The sequence below is a fragment of the Leptopilina heterotoma genome, unplaced genomic scaffold (assembly GCF_015476425.1).
Source record: "Leptopilina heterotoma isolate Lh14 unplaced genomic scaffold, ASM1547642v1 Lhet_92, whole genome shotgun sequence".
NCBI classification, from domain to species: Eukaryota; Metazoa; Arthropoda; class Insecta; order Hymenoptera; family Figitidae; genus Leptopilina; species Leptopilina heterotoma.
The window spans coordinates 766,546-792,466 of record NW_025111199.1 but is presented as its reverse complement, the minus strand read 5'-3'; the positions used below and the strand labels follow the sequence as shown (position 1 = coordinate 792,466).

General features: G+C 28.9%; 1 protein-coding gene across 1 annotated transcript in view; it reads right to left on the bottom strand.

The window, feature by feature from the left end:
* The window catches only part of LOC122512037 (four and a half LIM domains protein 2), a 279,184-nt gene that overhangs the window by 64,701 nt on the left and 188,562 nt on the right, over positions 1–25,921 (bottom strand). The window contains exon 5 of the mRNA XM_043627648.1: positions 25,211–25,417. Within this exon, the coding sequence (XP_043483583.1) occupies positions 25,211–25,417 (207 nt within the window). The remainder of the gene's footprint in view (positions 1–25,210; positions 25,418–25,921) is intronic.

Here is a 25,921-nt window from a genome sequence, read left to right as displayed (position 1 = left end):
TAAAAATATCTTGAATTATGTTGCTTGGCACACTTCCTTTAATTTGATGCCTTAATGAACGAAGATCATTTCGTACTCTTAAGCTGTATGCAAAAAGATTTTCTAATTTACTTTTGTCAGTCTCTGTGATGTTGACTTGTGAAGAATGATTAGCATCATACATAAAATCAAGTGAAGTTTTGTCTTCAAAATTATTATTATTATTATTATAAAGACAAAGTGCATCTTGGTCACTGATGACAGACATTCTATTAGTTGTATGTCTGAGACATAAAAGTAACTCTACAACACCAACGCAACAAACTAGTATAGACAATAGTAAACCCATTTTAAGAATTTAAAAAAATAATAACTTTGTACAAAAATTAAAGATTTTAAGATAGTAGGAATAAATACACAAAAATTATTTAAATACAAAACAGTTTAACATTTTTATTATGCACCATCATAATTATTTGATTTATAAGCTTAAAATTTTAATTCAAAATAAATATTATAACAGAAAACAATTCATATTTGTCTTTAGTATGTCTAATTTTTTTATAACGAATGTATAATTTAATAATTTTTTCATTGCACTTTATTGTATTTTCGGAGACACTGTATTATTTTGCACGAACAAACTGCAAACGAGCGAGAATAATCGCTAACCTAAATGTGCTTTAAGTCACTGAGAACGCACGGTTAAAGGCTAAAGTTAGACTAAATGTCCCTGGACGCAAGACGTGTCCTTACTGATGTAAGACGGTTGAAAACACAATAATTAACTCTTTGAAATTGGCAAACGGATGCAGCAAACTGACCAAATCTTTTATTGATTTGTTTCTATATTTCATATCAAATAACACTCTTTTGTAAAATTGTAAAATTCATCTTGCATTACAAAATAAAAATATAAAATTTTTTTATTTAGTTATGTTTGCAGTTAAACAATAAATTAAATTTTACATTTGCGATTCCTAAGCTTTGACAGAACATTGGACTGCATTATATAAACAATATTGATAACATTTTCTTATTCATAAAAATAATAAAACATATTTTATATGTGTATATCTACTTCTGCTAAAAGGTCTTTAAGTACTATTGGCAATCTACCTACAATTTTTATTTATAGAGTTTGGATCATTTCAGAATAAATTGATAAATATATCAATTTTAATAAAAGAATGTATTCTTAAGGGGAAGGAAATTACTTAAGAAACATTTTAGTTCTAAAAAACTTTTAACTTTAAGTTCTTTTACAAAACCGATTATTTATTATCGAACATTTTGTTTGGTCTTTCCAACAGTTTTCAGCAATGAGTCATATAGTTCCTAAATATAATATTGCAAAGAATGAAAAAGGCCTATGATATTTTCAAATAATAATTCCTTTGCTCACAATTTACAAAATCCAGTTAGAATTATAGCTAGTTTACATGATATGTGCTCATGTACTTGAAAATATACTTGATTTTTGTATATAACCAGTTGCAGAATTTGGAATAGTCAAAATGTGCATGAAATCGTACATGATAATGTTTAAAAGATTTTTCCATTGTAGAACTCGTACATCTTTACGAATTAGTGTTTGTTTTTTTCACAGCACTGCCAGCGTGAACATCAGAAACACCCTACATTTTCTTGTACCAGTTTCTCTACGCCTAAACAAAAATTTTCTTATAGCTTTAAGAACTGTACAGTAGTTTTTTTTAAATATTTACGGCTATGCAGTTGATTTTACAGTGCAAGGACAATAAGGTATTATAATATTTGTTCACAACCTTATGAAATTCATAAAATTAACTTTTTAATACAAGGAAATATACTCTGTTCAAAGAGAGAATGCTCTCGCTCGCGCAGATTTTTTTCATTCAAGTCGGAGAAAAATTTGAAAATGGTGTTTTATTACTTTCTTCTTAAGTGCATATCCAAAGCAAATTTCGTATTTCACTCTTCTACTTCGAGAAGATGTGACCACTCCTATCTCATATAGGACTGATCCCAACAAAAGCGTGATTTATAACCCTGAACCCTAAACGGAACATTCAAATGCTAGGTAATAAATTTATGAAAAATTAAATATTTAAAAAAATAATTTTACAAAATTTGAATGCTAAATTTGAAATCCTGACATCAAGACGATTGAAACAGTATATCGTTTGTTTCTGACATATAAAAATTAATGTAATTAAAGGGCAGTTAAATTGAATACTTTATAAGTTTTAAATTTATTTTTATTTTGATATTTTAAAGTAAAGCAAAATAGAGTTCAAAATATACGATCATAAGTATTCTGAATAAAACGTTGCGAATGTTTATAATTAAATAATGGATATTGTGAATCAAAGTAATTAAAAATTTAATTTTTAATATTATATTTGGATATTAGTTTCACATATTTATCAATAATACAGATTATGCACAATATTATAAAAATATATCTATTGGATTTAATTCCCAATGGTATGGTGGCAATCTTAAAGCAGTCTTATTTTTTTTCTTTGCGATTTTATCAATAACATAAATTATATTGTTTTTTCACTCTTCTCACTATGTCCAACAATTGCACTTTTATCATTGTTTCATGATAACTATGTCCTTTTTCTTCTAACCAATTTTGGATATCAATTTTTTTCTAAGAAGAATTAGGAACTTTTTCAATTTTCACTAAATGATATGGAGCATTATCCATTACAATAACACTATTATTGTCTTAAATTGGTAAAATGTTTAAAAACCATTCCTAAAAATTTTTCCTATTCATCTCGTCATGAAAGTCCATTGAATTTTTTTTTGATTAAAAAAAAAGCCTTCTTTCACAAAACCATTTTCACTACCGATATGAAGAATAATTATTCGTTTACCTTTTCCTATCGGGTTTGGAGGTTCAGTAGATAAACCATTTAGAAAAGCATGTCTTCCCGAAGTAACTGTTTGTTCATACCTTTCTCTTATTCATAAAACTATATCGTTTCTTTCTAACAACAAACTGTTTATTTTACGTTTTAATAAGGAGATTTTAATTCTTTTAACACAGTATGTATAGAAGTACGACTTAGCTTAAAAATTTTATCTTCTAACTCCAAAACCGATGTTAATTTGTCCAGTGTTAGAAATTCACCATTCATGTAAAAAGTATGCACTTTTCTTCTAATAAGGTTTTTTTAAGTTCATCCAATTTTTGATAAATCCTTAGTCGATACTTTAATCTATTTGGAGACCGGATAACGCCATTCTATTCATATTCAAAAAGAATTTTTTTTAACTGTTCTCATTCCGATTTCTGTTTCATCACTTATATGTATAGCTGCATCTTTTTCAAAATTTCTGGATTTTTATCTTTTAAATTTTTGAAAATGTTTACTGCAATCTTCTTTACATTACTGCTAATAAGCTAAAAATTGTAAATAACTTTCAGTTAGAGCAGTGCACGCGCACGGCCCAAAAACATACCAATCTTTAAATCACGATTTTTTTGTAAATACAAATGTCAGAAAATTAACAAATATACCATTCGAAAGATAATTAAATTCTACGATTAATAATACATAACTAAAAATTTCAATAATTTATACAAAGATTGCAGCAATCGACAAATTTGTCGATTATAATGATATCTCACAAACCGAATAAGATTTTTAAACTCTTTTGGTCTTAAATTAAAGATGAGACTTAAATGATCACACCTATATAAGTTTAAAATTTTTCTACAATTTTTAAAAAATGTGCAAGGGTTGAAGAAATTTCCAAAAAAATTTTATTTTTAAAATTATTTTGTCAAATTTGTTGATTACTGAATCTTTGTATAAATTATTAAAATTTTCAGTTATGTATCATTAATTGTAGAATTTAATAATCTTTCGAATGGTATATTTGTTAATTTCTTGACATTTGTATTTACAAAAATATCCTGATTTAATGATTAGTATGTTTTTGGGCCGTGCGCGTGCAGCCGTACCGATAATTCCCGACGGTAGTGTACTTGTTCTCTTTTATTTTTTAAAATCGGTGCAATTTAATTATCATTTTCTCCCATTTTACAGTAATAGTAATCACAATAAACTTTAAAAACTAATACTTTAACCCATTAACGCCCAAATGACCAAAATTTTTACTTGGACTTCAATACACGATTTGAAGTATTTATAGACAATAAATTTTAGCAGCAATAATATGTAGGTGGTTTTGGGGGCCGCTCTTTCAGATTCTGGGATCAAAATAGCGATTTGATCAACACAAAATCCAATATGGCGGCAATTTTGAAAAAAAAACACAAAAAAATAAGTACATTTTTTTAAAAATATTTTTTTTCAGAATAAAAAAATTTTTTTAAACCTTTCTTAAGTATGCCACTGGTGGGCAAAATAGTTGTACTTTCAAAATATAAAATAGAGAAATTCTGATTTCAAGATGGCGGATTCAAAATTTTGAAAAAGTAAATGCATTATGGTAAAAAAAATCAAAATTTACACCACCATTTAAAAAGTTTGCAAATTCGATTCAAAATGAATACTCGAAGGTTTTCGGGGTCGCTGATGACCAATCCGATGTCAATTATTAAAAATTAAAAATGGCGGATCCAATATGGCGGACATTTTTTAAAAAAAAAATTTGAATTCGCTTGAAACTTGTAACTCGGGGGTTTTAGGGGTCGCTGATGACGAATCCGATGTCAGGTTTTAAAAATTCAAAATGGCGGATCCAATATATCGGACATTTTTTTTTTAAATTTGTGGATTCGCTTGAAACTTGTCACTCGGGGGTTTTAGGGGTCGCTGATGACGAATCCGATGTCAATTTTTAAAAATTCAAAATGGCGGACATTTTTTTTTAATTTTTGGATTCGATTGAAACTTGTCACTCGGGGGTTTTAGGGGTCGCTGATAACGAATCCAATGTCAGTTTTTCAAAATTCAAAATGGCGTATCTAATATGGCATATCGTGAAGATCCACTTCACCCATGAACTTATTGGAAAGGTGAAATGCGTTAGGAAATTTCAGTGGAATTTAAAGTTTTGCTCTCTCTCTTTATAGCTGTTCTATGAAACCGGCATTTGTAAAATTTGTTTTACTTTTATGATAAAAACAACACGTGGTGAGAGTTGAAAACGCTAATAACAGAGCAGCTTAGAGACGAAATAAAATTGTTCTGACCGAAATGTTTCAAATGGATCCAAAAAATTTAAAAAAAAATGTCCATCATATTAAATTAACTATTTTCAATTTTAAAAAACTGACAGCAAATGCCGAATCAGCGAAGCCAAAAACCCCCGAGAGACATGTTTTAAGCAAATCCAAATTTTTTTTTTAAATGTCTGCCATATTGGATCCGCTATTTTGAATTTTTATAAATTGACATCGGATTCGTCATCAGCGACCCTTAAAACCGCCGAGTGACAAGTTTCAAGCAAATCAAAAAATTAAAAAAAATGTCCGCCATATTGGATCCGCCATTTTGAATTTTTAAAAACTGACATCGGATTTGTCATCAGAGACCCCGAAAACCCCCGAGTATTCATTTTGAATCGAATTTGCAAACTTTTTGAATGTTGGTGTAAATTTTGATTTTTTTTACCATAATGCATTTACTTTTTCAAAATTTTGAATCCGCTATCTTGAAATCAGAATTTCTCTATTTTATATTTTGAAAGTACAACTATTTTGCCCACCAGTGGCATACTTAAGAAAGGTTTAGAAAATTTTTTTAGTTCTGAAAAAAAATATTTAAAAAAAAATGTACTTATTTTTTTGTGTTTTTTTTAAAATAGTCGCCATGTTGGATTTTGTGTTGATCAAATCGCTATTTTGATCCCAGAATCTGAAAGAGCAACCCCTAAAACCCCCTACATCTCATTGCTGCTAAAATTTATTGTCTATAAATACTTCAAATCGTGTATTGATGGCCAAGTAAAAATTTTGGTCATTTGGGCTTTAATGGGTTAATATATTAAAATATATTAAAAAATGCACGGAAAGAAGTTTAGGTGAGCGAGGATTTTAAAAACTTGTTTATAGGTAAGCAATACATTTACATTTTTAACCTCTTAATTAATAAGACTTGTCAAACATAATTTTATTAATTAAGAGGTTAAAAATGTAAATGTATTGCTTACCTATTAACAAGTTTATAAAATCCTCGAAATTGTATTTTTGTAAAAAATTGTCCATAATTATTATTTACATTATCTAAATTCGAAAAAAATTATGTTTGACAAGTCTTATTAATTAAGAGGTTAAAAATGTAAATGTATTGCTTACCTATAAACAAGTTTTTAAAATCCTCGAAATTGTATTTTTGTAAAAAATTGTCCATAATTATTATTTACAACAATAATAAAACTTTGAAGGCGAGAAAGTAAACACGCGGTCCGGTGCATACATAACCCAAAACAATATATGTATTGCGCGAGTCGAATTTGTCACCCGAAAAAGGGCGACTTAGTCACCCCGCGGAGGAAGAACATGCACTACCGTCTACGAGTATCAGGACGATTACACGCGACTATATAAAAAAACATGTCATCACTCTTTCAATCATATCTCATAAATACAAAAAAATCTTAAATACGGTTAGAAAGCTGCTTAAATTTTGCCTAAAATAAGGCGTCTTTAAAGTAATTTTGTTAACTATTTTTTAAGTTGTAGAGTAAGAAAAATGTAGATAAAAGTTTTTAAAAACACAGAAATCTTTGTTAGAATTTCAGCTTTAAAATAAGCCTTCAAAAATTAAGGGGGGCACCCCGTGTGGCAGACGTTTTTTTAAGAGTTTTTTTGGGATTTTCTTTTTAACCCCTTAACTGCCGGCTGAAAAACACTAAATGTGCCCAGAATGCCGAGAATAAAAAATCGTCCAATTTGTCTGAAACTTATAACTCAGGGGTTTTCGGGGTCGCTGATTACGAATCTGATGTCGCTATTTCAAAATTCAAAATGGCGGATCCAATATGGCGGACGGCTTTTAAAAATTAATCCAAATTACCTGAAATTTGTTACTCGGGGGTAATATCAGATGGTGCGAGTACTAACTTAAAAATGTGGACTGTTATGGGTTGCAATAGCAATTTAAAAGATTGTAACAGTTCGACTGTTCATCCAGTGGACGAGAATAGGAGACTGTTTTTCTTTTGGGACACTCCGCACTTAATAAAGTGTATTCGAAATCGTTTAGCAAGCAGTAAAGCTTTAAGGGTAATATTATTAAAAGTTAAATTTTTTTTTAAATGACAATTAAAGACATACAAATTTTTATTTATCAAAAAATATATATCAATTACAGATTGATCCAGAAGAAGACGAAATAAAGTGGCAATATTTTGAAATTTTATATGAAAATGAAAAATTTCAACCAATTTCGTTGCGAATTTGCCCAAAATTAACAGATTCACATATACATATTTCATCAAAACCACTTTTAAAAATGAGAGTGTCTCTTGCAGTACATGTTTGTTAACTTTGTTTATTTAATACATACAATATTTACTTACACAGATAATTAATAATTTTCTTAATAATGCATTTTATAGGTCCTCAGTAAATCGATGGCTCTTGGTTTGAGATATTATCGCGACTATGATGAAAGACTCGAAAAATCTGAAAGCACTTCCAAATTTTGTTTAAAAATAAACAATCTATTCGATGCTTTAAACAGAACAACAATTGATTCCGGTCTGACAGCGGAATGTGAAGATATCAAAGTAGGATAAAAAAGAATATGGTTATAGTTAGAGTTGTGCAAAAAGCTCGAGGCTCGAGGCTCGAGCGAGCTTTTTCGAGCTTTTCATTTTTCGGGCCGAGCCGAGCCAAGCCTAATCAGTTCGAGCTCGAGCCGAGTTCGAGCCGAGCCGAGCTGTGTAAAAAGCTCGAATAGTTTCGAGTACTCGAGTTAATTCGAGTACTCGAATTTTTCGAGCACTCGAGGGAATTCGAGTACTCGAATTTTTTCGAGCTCTGAGTAAATTCGAGTTCTAGAGAAAATTCATAGAATTTTCGCATTTATTATATTTAGCAAATAGAAATATTGATTCAGTAATTCAAAAAAATTCGAAATTTTTTACTTATTAATAGTTTTTTTAGTAAGTCAAAAGCTCGAATCCATTCGAGTACTCGAAAAATTCGAGTACTCGAATTCACTCGAGTGCTCGAATTTAATCGAGTACTCGAATTTACCCGAGTACTCGAATTTTTCGAGTACTCGAAGTCACTCGAGTACTCGAAAATTTCGAGTACTCGATACATCGAGCCGGCTCGGGCTCGGCTCGGCTCGGCCCGAAAAAATTTCGGCTCGGCTCGGCTCGACTTTTCGAGCTTTTTGCACATCTCTAGTTATAGTATATTCTAATAAAAATTTCTGATTTTAATGTTTTTTTTTAATTTTTAGACTATAAAGGACACTTTAGTCTGGCTAAATGATTGGGAGGAAAGGGTGAAAGCTGGAATAATACCTCCGGCACAATTCCTCACTCCACAAACTGCAAGTGGCTTAAGAGTTACTTTAAACTCAACTCTGGACTTGACACATTACTTATTAGTCGATTTGGAAATGGACTTCGTTTTGACCGGCAAAATGAATCAAGATCCGTTAGAGGTACCTGAAAAGACTATTTTTTTCTGTTTAGATAGAGATGATTGACAAGGAATTATTAAGTAATAAATTCTTGACGAAATTAATCATCTTGTTAAAATAATAATTTAAGCAATTGTCGAAAGAAGGCGAAAAACAAATTGAATTTGTCTATATATTTAGGCTGCAACACTAAATATAAGATTATTTGAAAAATTGGTAATTTAGCTAAATACTTAAGTAGTGTTAATTACCCTATTATATAAGTAATACATTTTTTACGGGTTTATATTATATGTTCTTAATTATATTACTACCTCAATTTTTTCAAACTGTTTGAATCAATTTTATGTCTAATTCTTTCTAATTTAAATATCTAAATTTAATTAGATCAATTATATAAAAATTATATTTAGTTCTAGAAATTAATAGAATAGATAATAGAATTAATACTATTTGATAGTGAATTTAATTTATGTTTAATATGTCCGCATTTATGTTTAATATGTCCGCAAAATAATGTTTTGTATATTAAAAAAAAGAATATATGTTCAATAAAATAAATCTCTTTTTATAATAAAAATGATTGTCTTAAATCATTTTTCTTTTTTTTGTGTAGAGATTTTTTGGGAAAATTCGCCTCGCTGGTGGAACGAACGACCATCCTGCAACTCCGACATTTTTACAAATTTATAGAATGTTAACATTCTTCAGTATTCTTAAACCACCTCGAACTGGAAACTGTAAATTCGAGGAAAAAACTCGAAGTGAACCACTTATTCCTATGTCTCGGCTAAAAGTGTTATTTGAAAATAGCGAAAACAAATCTACTGTGATAAATGAAATTAAATCCAAATTAGAGATAGTCATAAGCAAAGATTGTGAATTTGAAAATTTCACAAATGCTGCTGACCATGACTATGATTTACCTCAGGTACAAGAATCCTTAATGTATTTTGTAGCGGGTCAAGTAAGCCAAAATTTTAAAAAATTTACTGATTGTGAAGAATGCTTTGGAAGTTTTTTCTCTCTGGAAGAAGAATGTTTTAAAAATACAATTTCGAGAATAATGACATTTAATCGAGAAGAAGAATTGGGCCTTAAACACCCAAACAAAAGATTGTTTAACTTTTTGAAAAAAGTTAAAGTCTCGTTGCAAAAAAATTATAATCATAGCAATTGCTTTAAATTAGTTGTAAAGGAAGTTACAGAAGAACAATTATAATTCTCGTGCGATAAGCATGCCAAAGATGTATACGCGTACCTAATTACTTCGTATTTGCAAAAGCGAATGCACCAATTTGCCAAAACGAAAAGTGTAAAATCAAAGTCTACAAATAAGGAAAAAAAGAAAATATCAAGACTGACAAACAATTAAAAGCTATTGAATTGTTAGAAAAAATTGCATAATATTATATTTTTATTATAAGTAAGTCTCTGTTGCTTAAACTGAATATATATTATATATATTATTATTTAAAGACTTTATTAATTATTACTTTTGTTAATGTATTGTTAATGCATAGTCAAATGACTAATTTGAAAAGTTTTGTATTAAATAAAAAAAAATTTCCTGTGTCTTCTCAAAACAATTTAGATATAGTGAAATAAATTATATTTTTATCAATACAACTTGCAAAAAAAAATACAATTTTTTTTAAGCTCTATTCAAAATTTGTTTATTTATTTACTCAATTAATTACACTCAGTATAACGGGTATAACTGAGCGCATGAAACTAATTATATTTCAATTGCCCGCTAAGATTAATAATACAATTTCTATTATAATTGAAAATGTTTACTGTTTATTAAAATGAAATATATCACAAAATATATTAGAAACTTTTTAAATCAACATATTATATAAATAAATATGAAAAAATAAATTTTAATAAGTAAAAATTAAATTTTTGTTTATTAATTTATTTATCCCATGCATCGTAAAGTCATATCGGCCAACTAGCCAGCCAGCGCCACCGGTGGCGACGGTCAACTCTCAGGCGAGTTTCATCTAATGGGAAAGCGTTCTAGTGTCACCCCCGTGCTCGGGGGTTTTCGGGGTCGCTGATGACGAATCGGATGTCGGATCCAATATGGCGGACATTTTTTTTTAAATTTGTTTTTATCTTAAAAGCAGTACAAATTTTACGAATGCCGGTTTTATAGAACAGCTATAAAGAAAGTGCAAAAATTAAAATTCCATTGAAATGTCCTAACCAATAAGTTCACCTTTCCAATAAGTTCATGGTTGAAGTGGATCTCCACTGTATGCCATATTTTATCCGCAATTTTGAATTTTGAAAAATTGACATCGGATTCGCCATCAGCGACCACGAAAACCCCCAAATGATAATTTTCAAGCGAATCCAATATTTTTTAAAAAAATGTCTGCCATATTGGATCCGTTATTTTGGATTTTAAAAAATCATTATCATATTCGTAATCAGCGACCCCGACAACCCCCGAGTAACAAATTTCAGGTAAATTGGATCAATTTTTAAAAAAGTTATACGCCATATTGGATCCGCCATTTTGAATTTTGAAAAACTGACATCATATTTGTAATCAGCGACCCCGAAAACCTCCGAGTAATAGATTTCAGGTGATTTTAGACATTTTTAAAATAAAAATGCATTGTATTGTCCATGCAAAGATTTTGAAAAATTTGCTAAAAGTGTTGTTTTTAAAACTTTATAACATTTTTTTTATTTATTGAATTTAAAAACAGAAACGTGCGTCGCATTCTGCATAGTGTTGACTTTTTATAAATAATTTTATTTTTAATTTTAAGCCATTTTTGACTTTTTTACATCAATTTTTATCATGGCAAAGATTGTCAGTTTTCCGGCAGTCAGAGCATAGTCCGAAATGGCAAAGATCTTTGACATCGGCAGTCAAGGGGTTAAGAACCATGGAAACTTAGGATTTCAAAATTGTTACTATATATTCAGTTACATTTAAACAACAAATTTAAATTTTTACAAGTAAAAATATTTTAATGATTCCGAATTATAAAACTGGAAAGTAAGGATGATCATAAAAACGCCGTCTATCGGCGTCCACAATACTGACTAATTGACTAAACTAAAATCAAAAAATAAAAAGGCATCTTAATCTGTGAGGATGTGGCTATCACCGGAACTAGGATTATTTAAAAATATTAAAAATTGAATTTTTTACGCGACTGAGGAAATTTTTTTTTTAAAAAAAACGTCATTTTTTTGGTTTTTTTCTTGCATAAAATAGAAACAACTTGACCTTTTTTAATTATCCTAGTTCGGTCGATAGCCATACATGTGCTGAACACGCCCTATAAATTTGTGCGATATTGGTCAAGCCGTTTTTGAGATATCATGGACGCCAGTTTGAAAAACACAGTTTAGAGAAAAACGCCTATCAAAACTTAAGTAATACATTGTTCGCTTGGCAACTCCTTGTCTTCTCAGTGCTGTAACTTTCTTAAGATGTCAAATATTAAAAATCCTCTTTACCCACATATTCTACACATATAGTAGATGTGATTTATTGGGAAAAAATTTTTTCGATTTTTTGAACCCATCACACGGGGTGACCTCCCTTAAATAAGATTAATCCGTCTTCGATATATCATTAAAAGTGTAAAGCCGTATTTCGACCGATTGGTGCATTGAATTTCAACTGCCACGATTCGATTCTATGCGAATGGGAGCGAAAACAGGGACGGATTTATGCTGGGGAATAATAAATAATGATGTTTCACGAGTAATTTAAAAAAAACTCGAAAGTTCATTGTTCTCCCGCATGAATTCGTCCCTGCTTTCTCTCTCATTCGCTGCCGCGTGAAGCTAGAATCGAGTCGGTACAGTTGAATTTCAATGCACCAATCGGTCGAAACACGGCTTCATATTTTTAATGATACATCGAAGACCGACTAATCTTTTTTAATTTTCGAAGGATTATTTTAAAGCTGAAATTCTAACGAAGATTTCTATGTTTTTAGAAAAATGTTATCTAAATTTTTCTAGATTTTTGAAAAAGTTGAAGTCAAGAGACAAAAATAAGAAAATTTATTTTTTTTTTGTTTTTTTCTCACTCTACAACTTAAAAATAGTTAACGAAATTACTTCAAAGACTCTTATTTTACGTAAAATTTAATCAGCTTTCTAACCGTATTTAAGTTTTTTTATTGTACCTCCTTTTATTTCCGAAATATGATTGAAAAAGTGATGGTATGTTTTTTCATAGAGTCGCTTGTAATCGTCCTGATACTCGTGGACGGTAGTGTATCTAAGCTTTAAATGAATTATATATTTTACAAATTTTAATTATTTAATAAAAAATAGATAAATCCCACTCTAAATTTTAATTAGTATAAGTGATTACTTTATTGAATTAGTGACTGATTTTTTTTTGAATTAGTAAGTTTTACTGAAAAATAGTAATTTCTATTAATATATGTATTGAAAATTAGTAGTAACTAATTTATTAGCAATTTCTACTTATATATTAAAAATTTGTAGTAACTAATTTATTAGTAATTTCTACTAATTTATTTGTAATTAGTATCAACTAATTTATTAGCAATTTCTACTAATATATATTAAAAATTAGTAGTAACAAATATATTAGTAATTTCTGTTAATTTATTAGTAAAAATTACTAATTCAAAAGCAAACAGTCACTCACTGATTCAAATTTGAAGAGTAAGAAAATTTTATAAATTGTAATATAATAAAAAATATAAATTATTAGTAATTTTACTAACAAATAGTGAAATTTTACTAATTGTTAGTAGATTTTACTAATTGCTTAGTAGAATTTTACTAACAATTAGTAGAACTGTTACTTGCTACTTGGGAAAACTAAACTTACATATACTATAACAATACCATGTCTCAGTCATTCCAAGCATTGTATATTGCCTAATCATAATTCTCTTTCACTCGCACTTATTTAACATAAAAGATGATACTTTATGGTGTTCCTAAAACTTAACATTTATATAAATGTTTAAATTTTATATTTTCGAAAAAAATAACATATCTTTGAAATCGTTAGACGTTGTAGATTCTGAATATAATGTTTAAAATTTTCAAAATATGTTATAAAAATTTTTCTAATTTTTTATGACCCTTTAAACTCACTTTTATGAAAACCCTTTTAAATGTGAAACCGAAGAAAATTTTTTTTACCTAAACTCAACAGTTTAAGGAGGGCTAAGATCACGACACAAGCTAATTTTTTCTATCGAAAAAGGCGTTTCTATATTAAAAACTACACCAACTCTTTCATTTTTACAACATTCTGCGCGAACTAGACGAAAAGTCGTCCTTTGCCGAGGGCATTCTCTCTTTAAACAGAGTATAGTATAGAGTCATTCCATTATATTTCGACTAAAGTCGTTGCCGACTAATTTTAAAAAATTGTAATATTTTGCAGGAATGATTTTAAAGATATTAGGATCACCGAACAAAAAGAATTTTTTAAATATTTTTTATATTTATTGTAAAATAAGCATCTAAAGTATATATATATGAAGTCGTAAAAACTGACACTTTTTCATCTAATAGAAAATATTAAAGAAAACACATAATTTACTATAAAAACGTAAAAAAATTATTAGAATTTATTAAGAATGAATTATTTTATTGTTATAAATTGATAGAAACAATTATTAATAAGAAATATTAAATAAAAAATAATTTTAAAGTTTACATGGAAAATAACCTATTTTTGCAAATTTCATTCACTAAATATGAGAAAGAGAAATCATTAAATTGGATAAAACCTTATGCAATAAATAATAATAATAATAACCTATTTATGCAAATTTCATTCACTAAATATGAGAAAGAGAAATCATTAAATTGGATAAAACCTTATGAAATATAAAGTACCTGTGATTAACTTTTAGTTTTTCTTATCACTTTCTTCCTGTTTTCTTCACCAATATTAAAAAATAAGCAATTAAAATTGGCACTTTGCTTATTTTCACGATTTTCAAATGTAAATAACTTTTGCCTAGAAAAATGAAAAATTACGAAAATTGGGCAATAATTAATTCATCACTAGATACACTTACTGGAAAAAGATTTTCTTTGGTCCCGAAGCTATTTCTCGAATTAATTAACTTTAAACTTTTTACTATTTTTATCAGGTTAATACATGTGATTTCTTTAAAACTGAAGTTGGTTCAAAACGATTAAACAAGAAGAGCTAACTTCGTCCTTTAAAAAACACATGTATTAACCTGATAAAAATAGTAAAAAGTTTAAAGTTAATTAATTCGAGAAATAGCTTCGGGACCAAAGAAAATCTTTTTCCAGTAAGTGTATCTAGTGATGAATTAATTATTGCCCAATTTTCATAATTTTTCATTTTTCTAGGCAAAAGTTATTTACATTTGAAAATCGTGAAAATAAGCAAAGTGCCAATTTTAATTGCTTATTTTTTAATATTTGTGAAGAAAACAGGAAGAAAGTGATAAGAAAAACTAAAAGTTAATCACAGGTACTTTATATTTCATAAGGTTTTATCCAATTTAATGATTTCTCTTTCTCATATTTAGTGAATGAAATTTGCAAAAATAGGTTATTTTCCATGTAAACTTTAAAATTATTTTCTATTTAATATTTCTTATTAATAATTGTTTCTATCAATTTATAACAATAAAATAATTCATTCTTAATAAATTCTAATAATTTTTTTACGTTTTTATAGTAAATTATGTGTTTTCTTTAATATTTTCTATTAGATGAAAAAGTGTCAGTTTTTACGACTTCATATATATATATACTTTAGATGCTTATTTTACAATAAATATAAAAAATATTTAAAAAATTCTTTTTGTTCGGTGATCCTAATATCTTTAAAATCATTCCTGCAAAATATTACAATTTTTTAAAATTAGTCGGCAACGACTTTAGTCGAAATATAATGGAATGACTCTATACGACTACGTTAGTAAACTAGTAGAGGTGTGCAAAAAGCTTGAAGCTCGATTGAGCTTTTTCGAGCTTTTCATTTTTCGAGCCGAGCCTAATGAGTTCGAGCTCGATCCGAGTTCGAGTCGAGCTGAGTAAAAAGCTCGAATAGTTTCGAGTACTCGAGTGAATTCGAGTACTTGAGTGTATTCAAGGGAATTCGAGTACTCGAATTTTTTCGAGCTCTTGAGTAAATTTAAGTTCTAGAGAAAATTCATATAAATTTCGCATATTTCAATTAGCAAATAGAAATACACTTTGAAATTGAAGATTTATTTACTCTATTGATTCAATAATTCGAATAAATTCAAAAAATTTTTCTTATTAATAGTTTTTTTAGTAAGTTAAAAGCTCGAATCCATTCGAGTACTCGATTACACTCGTGTGACTTCGAGTACTCGAATTCTCGAGTGCTCGAATTTAATCGAGTTCTCGAATTTACCTGATTACTCGAATTTTTTGAGTACTTTTTGCACATCTGTATAAACTAGTGAATAATTTTTAATGTAAAAAATTTTATTGGTTATCATGTATAACTAGCAACATATACCTCACTCGCTAACGCTCGTTCGGTTGTATTTAAACTTATTAGTTTTTACTTATTTTTTTTTTTTATTTGAACTAAGTAAATATTTACTGGACATAAATATTTTAATTTATGGTATCTATTAAATAGTTATTTGAACCAAATACAAATTACTTAAGTCAATTAAATAGAATAATTTAATTTAATAAATATTGCTTTAAATCAATTATAAAAATTACTTGATTAAATAATGCATAGTTTTTAATTAAAATAAATATTTATTTGCATCAATAAAATAATTTTTTTGAAATAACTAAACTTAGAAGGTTAGATTTTGAATGTTAGCCTGATTCTCTGAATAATTAGTAAGAAAAGGGCGAAGATACGTCCATTATTGTTTAATATTGTTACAACAAAGTCTAGACTTTGGGTTTTTGCAAGTCTAGACAATATAGTTGTATAATAATATAAATTTTTCTTTCTAAACCAGAATTTGAACATTTACAAAATTAAAACCTTATAGTGGTTAGAAAATGTAAAAAATTATTAATATTTATAAAAATATAAATTATTTTATTTAAAATCATTGTGTAATAAGACAAAAATTATGAAGTGACATTTACAAAAAATGTCATTGTACATTATACGAAATGTTATTTTTACGTATTCTCTTACTAAACCTTTCATTTTCGTCCGCTATCCTGGATTCGCCATTTTGTATTTTTAAAAAGTGACTTTGGATTCATAATCAGTGGAATTTTACTGAAAATCAGTTGAAAAGTACTAAAATATCAGTCATTCTTCACTGATTATTATTTTATTGTGATTTATGTATTAATATTGTAAATTTCTGTCAAACAAATAATTTTACTAAAAGTCAGTTGAAAATTACACTTACAGTAGTGTTTCATTCGAGCAACACGATCCGAGAAACGAACAAAAAACGATTTTCTTTTTGTTTTGATAACCAAGCTGTCATGTTCGCTCGTCTTATTGAAGTAAATTTTCATAAATGTTTATTTACATTATTCGAAGATAATTAAATCTTAAAAAATTACTATAAAAAAATTCTAATAATATTAGTTTTTAAAAATATTATAATGTTATTTTTCGAAAATAATTGAATTTCTTAAAATAATTCTTATATCCTAATTTACCTTTAAAAATTTTTTTTAAATTTTTGGTAATTCAATTATTTTCAAAATTTGCAATTAAAATTCTTAAAAAAATTGTAACAAATACTTGAAATAAATTAATTATTTTCAATTAAATTTTGCACAATTTCAACTATTCAAAAAGGTTTCTATTGTAGACATATTTGAAAAATTTAATTGTGTTAAAAAATTATTCAAAGAAATCTAAGTATACTTATTTTTAATTATCTATAACTTAATCTATTGAATTTAGAAAAATTACATCAAGAGGACAAAACTTTGTTCTTTCGTCTACTTTTGAATAATGTTTAGAAAACTAAATTTTTATTAATGTTTATTAAAAAATTATTTTATACCTAAAAATGTTAAATTTTTTTAATTTAGGTATGATTACAATCACAGGCACACAAAAAAAAAGTTGTCTGTTCATTGAACAAGACCTACATGTCTTATAGTATTTTGGCCCCCTGAATACGAATATGAAGTCAGAATTGCTCCAGCACCCTCTGTTTTTTTTAAATCGAAAAAACTACCCTTAAGTCTAAAATTCAAGAATTAAAGTAAAAAAAATAAAAACACGGCTTTCTTCGGAGTAGAAGAATATATTTGTGCGTTTTCTTCTTTCAACAACTCAAATAATGTCAAAATTGCTCCACCACCCCTGTTTTTTTAAATAGGAGAAACTACCCTTAAATCTAAAATTCAAGAACTAAAGTCAAAGAATGAAATAACCACTTTTTTGCGAAGTAGAAGAATATATTTATGCGTTTTCTTCCTTCAACCACTCAGAAATATTGTCAAAATTGCTCCACCACCCCTGTTTTTTTAAATGGGAGAAACTACCCTTAAATCTAAAATTCAAGAACTAAAGTAAAAAAATATGAAATAACCGGTTTTCTTAGGAGTAGAAGAATATATTTATGCGTTTTCTTCCTTTAACCTCTCAGAAATAATGTCAAAACTGCTCCACCACCCCTGTTTCTTTTAAATGGGAGAAACTACCCTTAAATCTAAAATTCAAGAACTAAAGTCAAAGAATGAAATAACCAGTTTTTTTGCGAAGTCGAAAAATATATTTATGCGTTTTTTTCTTTCAACAATTTAGAAATAATGACGAAATTGCTCCATCACCCCCTGCCCTTAAATCTAAAATTCAAGAATTATAGTAAAAAATGATATAACAGGTTTTTTCCAAAGTAGAAGAATATATTTATGTACTTTTTAAAAAAGCATCAGCATTGCTTCATCACCCTCTTATTGATTTATATTGAAAAAACTACCCCTTTAAGTATGAACCCAGAGTATACTAACAACAATAAAAACAATTAGTTTTAGACAAAAGCATACGTTCCTTTATTTTTGTTCTCATAACTAAAAAGCAGAATCAGAGTTAATTTATCATTATTTGTTGTTGAAAGAAGAAAACGCATAAATATATTCTTCTACTCCGAAGAAAACCGGTTATTTCATTTTTTTTCACTTTAGTTCTTGAATTTTAGATTTAAGGGTACTTTCTTCGATTTAAAAAAAAGTAGGGGTGGTGGAGCAATTTTGACATTATTTGAGTTGTTGAAAGAAGAAAACGCATAAATATATTCTTCTACTCCGAAGAAAGCCGTGTTTTTATTTTTTTTTACTTTAATTCTTGAATTTTAGACTTAAGGGTAGTTTTTTCGATTTAAAAGAAAACAGAGGGTGATGGAGCAATTCTGACTTCATATTCGTATTCAGGGGCCAAAATACTATAAGACATGTAGGTCTTGTTCAATGAACAGACAACTTTTTTTTTAATAATAAAAATTAAAAATAATTATTTTTAATTTTTATTATTTAAATACACAATTAAAAATAATAATAATACTCCGCAAAAAAGCCCAACTAATAGAAAAATAAAAAAGTAGGTTAATTTTAAATTTAGATCCAACTATTACAATGTTATAGATTTATTAAGTAATATATAACAAGTAATATTATATATATTTCTCTAAATAAAGATGTCTATTGACTTTTTAAAATTGATTTTCTTAAAAATTTCTTTATTAAAAGTATTAATATTTAAATTTTATAGTAATTGCTGTTTTAAAAAATCAATCCGGGAATATTTATTTTTGGTCCGGGAATTTAAAAATAATAATTCACTAGACACCTTGAATTAATTTTTAACTTGATATAATAATTTTAATTCACTAAAATGAATTTAATTTTAGTTTTTAATAGAATTAATAAAAAAGAATTTAAATGTTTTTGGATATCGATTTTTTTCAAAAAATAGGTTATTATTGTATTATTTTTAGTTGTCAGTTATGGGAAAGTCGAGAAGCAGTCGAGAAGTTCGGTCGATGACAATTAGAAAATTAGACGATACGATTTGACAATTAACAAAAGAATAAACAAGATGATCGTTTGAAAACCAAAGACGATAACCAAATAATCGCTCGAAAAAATGAAATTCGCGGATCGAAGTGAAACACTAACTTACAGAAATATAAGTCATTTTTCACTGATTATCCATTTAAAAAATTATTGTTGATGTCTGCCAAACAAATACAGGGTTGCCACGGACCTGGAAAACCTGGGAAACCCGGAATTGTCATGGAATTTTTTTTCAGTCATGGAAAACCTGAAAAATCTGGAATTGTCAGGGAATTTTATAAAGCCTGATACTAAAAGCTCAATTTTTTGTATTTGAGTCGTAAAAATTTCAAGTTTTCAAGTTGACATACAACTTTTTGATTTTAAATTTAGTGCTTACAATTGAAATCAATATGGCATTTCTAAATTTTAGTTTCTTTTGGTCTCTATCTTCCTTTAAATAATTTTAAAATTAATACATTTTAGAAACCCCAAAATGTTATGAAACTGAAGCTACCAACTTTTATGCAATGAAAATTTTTTCTTTTGCTAATTGTTTTTTAATGTAAGAAGCCCTTTAAAAATTGCAATCGAAAAAAATTGCTTCTGAAGCAAGGAAATAATAATTTAGTTAAAATTTCGGGATATTTGGAAAATCTACGAAAAAATAATTAAAAATCACTAATTTCCTTGCCTTCCTTAGATCCTCTTACAATTTTTTTAAATGACTTGTCACATTAAAATAAATAATTTGTAAAAGAAAAAATTGCTTATGAGGTGAGGAAATAATAATTTTGTTTAAATAATATATGGATTTTTCGAAAATCTGTGTAAAAAATCAAAATTAATAATTTCCCCGACTTCGATCTTTTAAAATTTTTTAAAAGGCTTCTAACATTAAAATAAATAATTAGCAAAGAAAAAATTGTCATTGAATAAACGTAGGTAACTTCAGTTTCATAAAATGTTATTAAAATGCTTTTTAAAATACTGGTTTAATAATTGTGAAAAATTCTAAACTTAACTAAATTTTTAAATTTAAAAAGATTTGCTCCTCATCTTTCTTCGGAGCGTATCTCAAATAACCTTACAAATTTTAACTTAATTTTTTGTTAATAATGAAATTAAAAATTAATAACTTATTTTGTTAACAATTTACTTAAAGGATTTTATACTTTTTGTCGTAATTAGCTAAAAACATACCAAAACAATTTTATTTCTGGTTTGGAATTTTTTAAGAAATGGTCTGGAAAACCTGGAAAAGTCATGGAATTTTAAAATCGATGTCTTGTGGCAACCCTGAAATAAATAAGTAAATACACAAGTAAATAAATAAGTTCCATTACAACACAGACAGCGCAGCATTAGCGAGTGAGGTATTTACGTATATTTAAAAAAATTTCAACAGACACTACGTGCATCAACGAACCTTAAAAAATTCAACAATTTATATTATCAATCGTTTATTAAATCTATACATATATGTGATTTGTGTATATGTAGGAGTTTATATCTGCATATGAGCAGTATACATGTGTATGTAATTTATGAACATGTGTGAGTATACATGTACATGTGATTAGTGCATATGTGTGAGTATACATGTGTGGGTGTTATGCGCGCATGCTTGATATTCATAGAACACTACTGCGCATGCCTGACATTCATAGAACAATAGTGCGCATTCCTCACATTGATAGAACACTACTGCGCATGCCTGACATTCATAGAACAATAGTGCGCATGCCTGACATTGATAGAACACTACTGCGCATGCCTGATATTCATAGAACACTACTGCGCATGCCTGATATTTAAAGAACACTACTGCGCATGCGTAATATTGACAGAACACTACTGCGCATGCCTAATATTGACAGAACACTACTGCGCATGTGTAATATTGACAGAACACTACTGCGCATGCGTGGCACTAATAGAACACTACTGCGCATGTGTAATATTGTCAGAACACTACTGCGCATGTGTAATATTGACAGAACACTACTGCGCATGCGTAACAGTGATAGAACACTACTGCGCATGTGTAATATTGACAGAACACTACTGCGCATGCGTAACAGTGATAGAACACTACTGCGCATGCGTAACATTGACAGAACACTACTGCGCATGCGTAACATTGACAGAACACTACTGCGCATGCGTGACATTGTGAATATGTATACATTTGTGTTAATATTATTTTTAAAAGATATACATATATATACGGCTAGGGTCGGTCGGTCGGTCGGTCGGTCGTTCTTCAACTTAATATAATAAAATAATAAGAGATAAGAGATTTCCTGGCAATTTTTAGTGAGAATTTTTATATATAAAAGTAGAAGTTCCATTTGAAGATGTACTTTTTAACATATTAACATATATAATGCTGTAATTCTATTCAGTATATTCATGGCTTGGTAGAAAAATAGGACAACTCGGATTGGCTTTGAAAGAATGACACGTCGAATTTGAGTTAAAAATCATACACTTTTTTCATTTTCATTAAAGAGTGTAACCAGGTTAAGTTAAAAATAATTTTTTTATAATATACTGTAACGAAGTGTTTCGTTACTTACTCTGCCTAATTTGTCATGTATAGGGACAGAATTTTTCAGAGTTTAGAGATTCGTTTGTTTGTCTCTTTCTTATCGTAGATCTGTCTCGTTTGTTGTCAAGTCTCTTGTATATTTCTTTTGTATCAGCGTGTGAGGAGCTGTGGTTTTCGTGAAATCAGAATTTAAATGATTTTGCGCAAAATTAATTGTCAGCGTACATCACATGGTCAGCGACCCTTTTCAAGTTTCTTTTAGGTGCCGTTGCGTGGGTATAAGAAGAAGGGTTCTTCCGAAAATTGCGAAGGAAAAACAAGGAAACGATTTGATAATGAGAAAGCCTACTGGGGACGCGGTTTTGAAGAGTGTCATAATAGAGAGATAATTTGAGAGTTTGATTTATGATTTTGTAGTTTGTTAATTATTTCGAGTTTGAGTTTTTATTAACAAATAGTTGTTTTTCGTTAATGATGTGTTTTCATGTGTTATGCGTTCATGGAGGACAGAAGGAGAGTACCAGAGAGTAGAGAATATTGGTAGCGTCTCAACTGTCGCATTTGAAAAGCTCGGTTTGGTTGTTCGTTGTCCAGTTGACCGGTTTGCATCACGGCTTTGTCTTGAAAGAATTCCCCGATGAGATTTTGTGTTTTTCAAGAAAGCTGGAGTTGCAAGTAGCATAGTGTTTCTTGGACGGGATTCGATGCAAATGTTTCGCATTGAATATTTAAATATATTAATTCGATTCATCAGTAATTCTACCGTCACAATACAATTAAAATAATCTTATCAAAACACAAATTCGATGTGTCATGTTTTTCAAAGCCAATCCGAGCTGTCATGTTTTTCCAACCCATCCAGCGAAGTGTTAAAAATGTTTAAAAAATTAAAAAGATCGCACATGAATATGTGTATCCTTTTAACTCATGAAAGAACTTATACATGTTCATGCTTGTAAAACTTTTGAGATGTGTAATATTTACATGTTTATGCACATGTACACCCTGAAACGAAACGGATATTCAAGTATATCCTGTGGACGTCCTAGTCACATCAGGAAATTTGCAAATTCTTAGAATGTTCTTAAGATAGCTCAAGAAATCCCTGGTATATCCTACGGATACAATAGTTTCCGGATATCCTTAGGACATCCGTAGGATATGGGATCATTCACAAACTACGTCACGCTTTTTCGAACTGATTTCTACCCCTCCTTCGTAACATTTTTTACATACAACAAACATTTTTTCCACTCTTCGTCACACACAGCTTAACACCCCCCTCCCCTAAGAGTGTGACGTAGTTTGTGAACAACTCCTATCCTAAATATGCAGTTGATGTTAGGGCATGATCAGGTAGTACATGTTTATTTGTCTAAATTTAAAAAAAGTTAGTAATTACACTTACGTATTTACGAATGAAACAGGTAACTGCTTTTATGGGCCGTGCCCATAAAAAATTACAATTATGGGCGCTCGGATCCTTAATCCTTCATTAAGGGTGCGATCCCACGTGAGCAGAATACGTCGACCGAAAGCAGAAAATCATGAGTGCAAAAGAGATAGGTAGATATTGTTGTTCCTTTCACTCTTATGATTTTCTGCTTCCAGTCGACGTATTCTGCTCACATGGGATCACACTTTAAGAAAAAAAATTTAGTGACTTTTTCTATAAAAATATAAGTTCCAATTTTTGGAATGAAATCATACTAAAGATATAAACTCTCAATATAAACCACTGATGCTTAAGCGTTCACTACATCTACAGTAATTAATAAAAATGAGTTGTCTGTTCAAACGATTACATAGTAAGTTTTAAATATAAAGTCAAAGTAAAATGACATCACATTAAAATGATTTCCTTTTTCAGGTACATTTTCTCGGAGCACATCACATATGGGGCAAAATCCCTCAATTGCCCAGGTAAAAAAATGAATTTTCTTGAAACTTTGCTAAAATATTACTATTATTAGTACAAGTGTATATATAATTTTTTTTTAATTTAATAAAATATTTTTTGAGTTACGGAGTTTGATTTAAAAAAAAAGATATTTTTTAAAAAGTCAAAAATTTTATCTCCGGTACATAACCTGAGCTAAAATAGCGCACAAATTATTTGACTATTACACATATCACGAAACTGACAGTGACTTGCAATTTATTAAATCAAAGCATAGAAAAATATTTGTTAGATGACTAAGTTGATTAGAACCGATTTCTATTTATTTATAATTTATTTATGTTCCGCATTGTGGGGGAAGGCTATTTCCTCTCATAAGACTATCTTGGGCATCTCCCGGAAAGTGGAATTGTATCATGTTAGCCAATATTGATTATTCTCAAAGTTTAAAGAAATTACAAAAATATACCTAAAATAATCAAATTGTTCGTTTACAGTTAAATTAACTTTAAATCATAAAAACTCTTTATTTTACTTTATATTGGCTACATTATATGTCAAATCTTTTTAAAATTAACCCAAATGTTTCAAATGAATGACGCTTTTTTTACTGCTTTTTCTGAGTTACAAGCATATTTTCAGTAGGGATAGAAATATAAGGAAATTCACTATGAATGAAAATATGAGTCCGTCTATCTGTCGTTTCAAATAAAGGCAAAAATTACATGGTTTTTCCGATGTTAGTAATTATAAATTCAAGATATTGGGTCGCTGATTACGAATCTGATGTCAGTTTTTGAAAATTAAAGATGGCAGATCAAATTAGAGGAACAAATTTTAAAAATGAATCGCATTGTCGCGGTTTCTGTAGAATGGGCTGATACTGCAAAACTACTCTATTTTATTTGCTAAACAGAGCAGTCATTAAAAATAACAGAATTAACTTTATGATTGAGTTTTAAAAATATTTGATCCACTTTATTGGATCCGCTTTTTTAAAACAGATTCGTTATCAGCGATCCTTAAAACCCTGGAGTAGCAGCTATCTTCAAGAGTCTAACACACGTTTCTGTATTTTTATTAAAATTAGTGTTCGGCTCATTGAATTTTCCTCGGTATACAGGGTTTCGGGGTTATTATTTCTATTTCTCTACGTATTTAAAATGTTTTAATATAATTATTCTAAACTAAGTTAATTCAAAAGAAAATCTTTACCTCATCACAAGCAGAGCACCTTGGCTTCAGTTTTTCAGCATAATGTCTTTCACAATAAAGAGTGTTATCAAATACACAGTACGCAAGATCAATTAGCAATTCCTTGCAATGTGCACATCGAAAACACGTGGGATGATACAGATTTAGTTTATTAGCCGAAACAACCAAGCTATTCTGTTCCAGAAGTTCGTTACAACATCCACAAAACTATAAAAATAGTACAATATTTATTACAATAATATAATTAATAAAACAATTTTTTTTTTTATTGTTTATACTCCTGCCCTATTGGCCTTACGCACTTCGACAAGAGTCCCCGCGAAATACTTTTTTGGATTAAGCATAACCATTCTACTTTAGAAATTTTTCTATATATTAACCTAATTTTGCGTCTACAGCCGACTTTATTAGGAGTACTCGCATTACGCCTGGACCACCCGTCAATAGGTTTTCTCGCCAGAGAAGAGGGAAACTGTAGAAAACCTCTCTGAGTACAACCTGTTTATCGACAGTCGAGTTCTAATGGTGTGTACCGGACAATAATCGACGGTGCACATCATTATACCTCGACGTCAAACCTCCCGCTCAGATTGTCTCACGTGCCGGAAAAATACCAAGCAAAGTGGGCGCGAACCAAGGGTACTTATACCCTTGGTCCTTAAACGACCACCAACGCCAGGCATCTATCCGACTGAGCCAATCTGTCGGTAA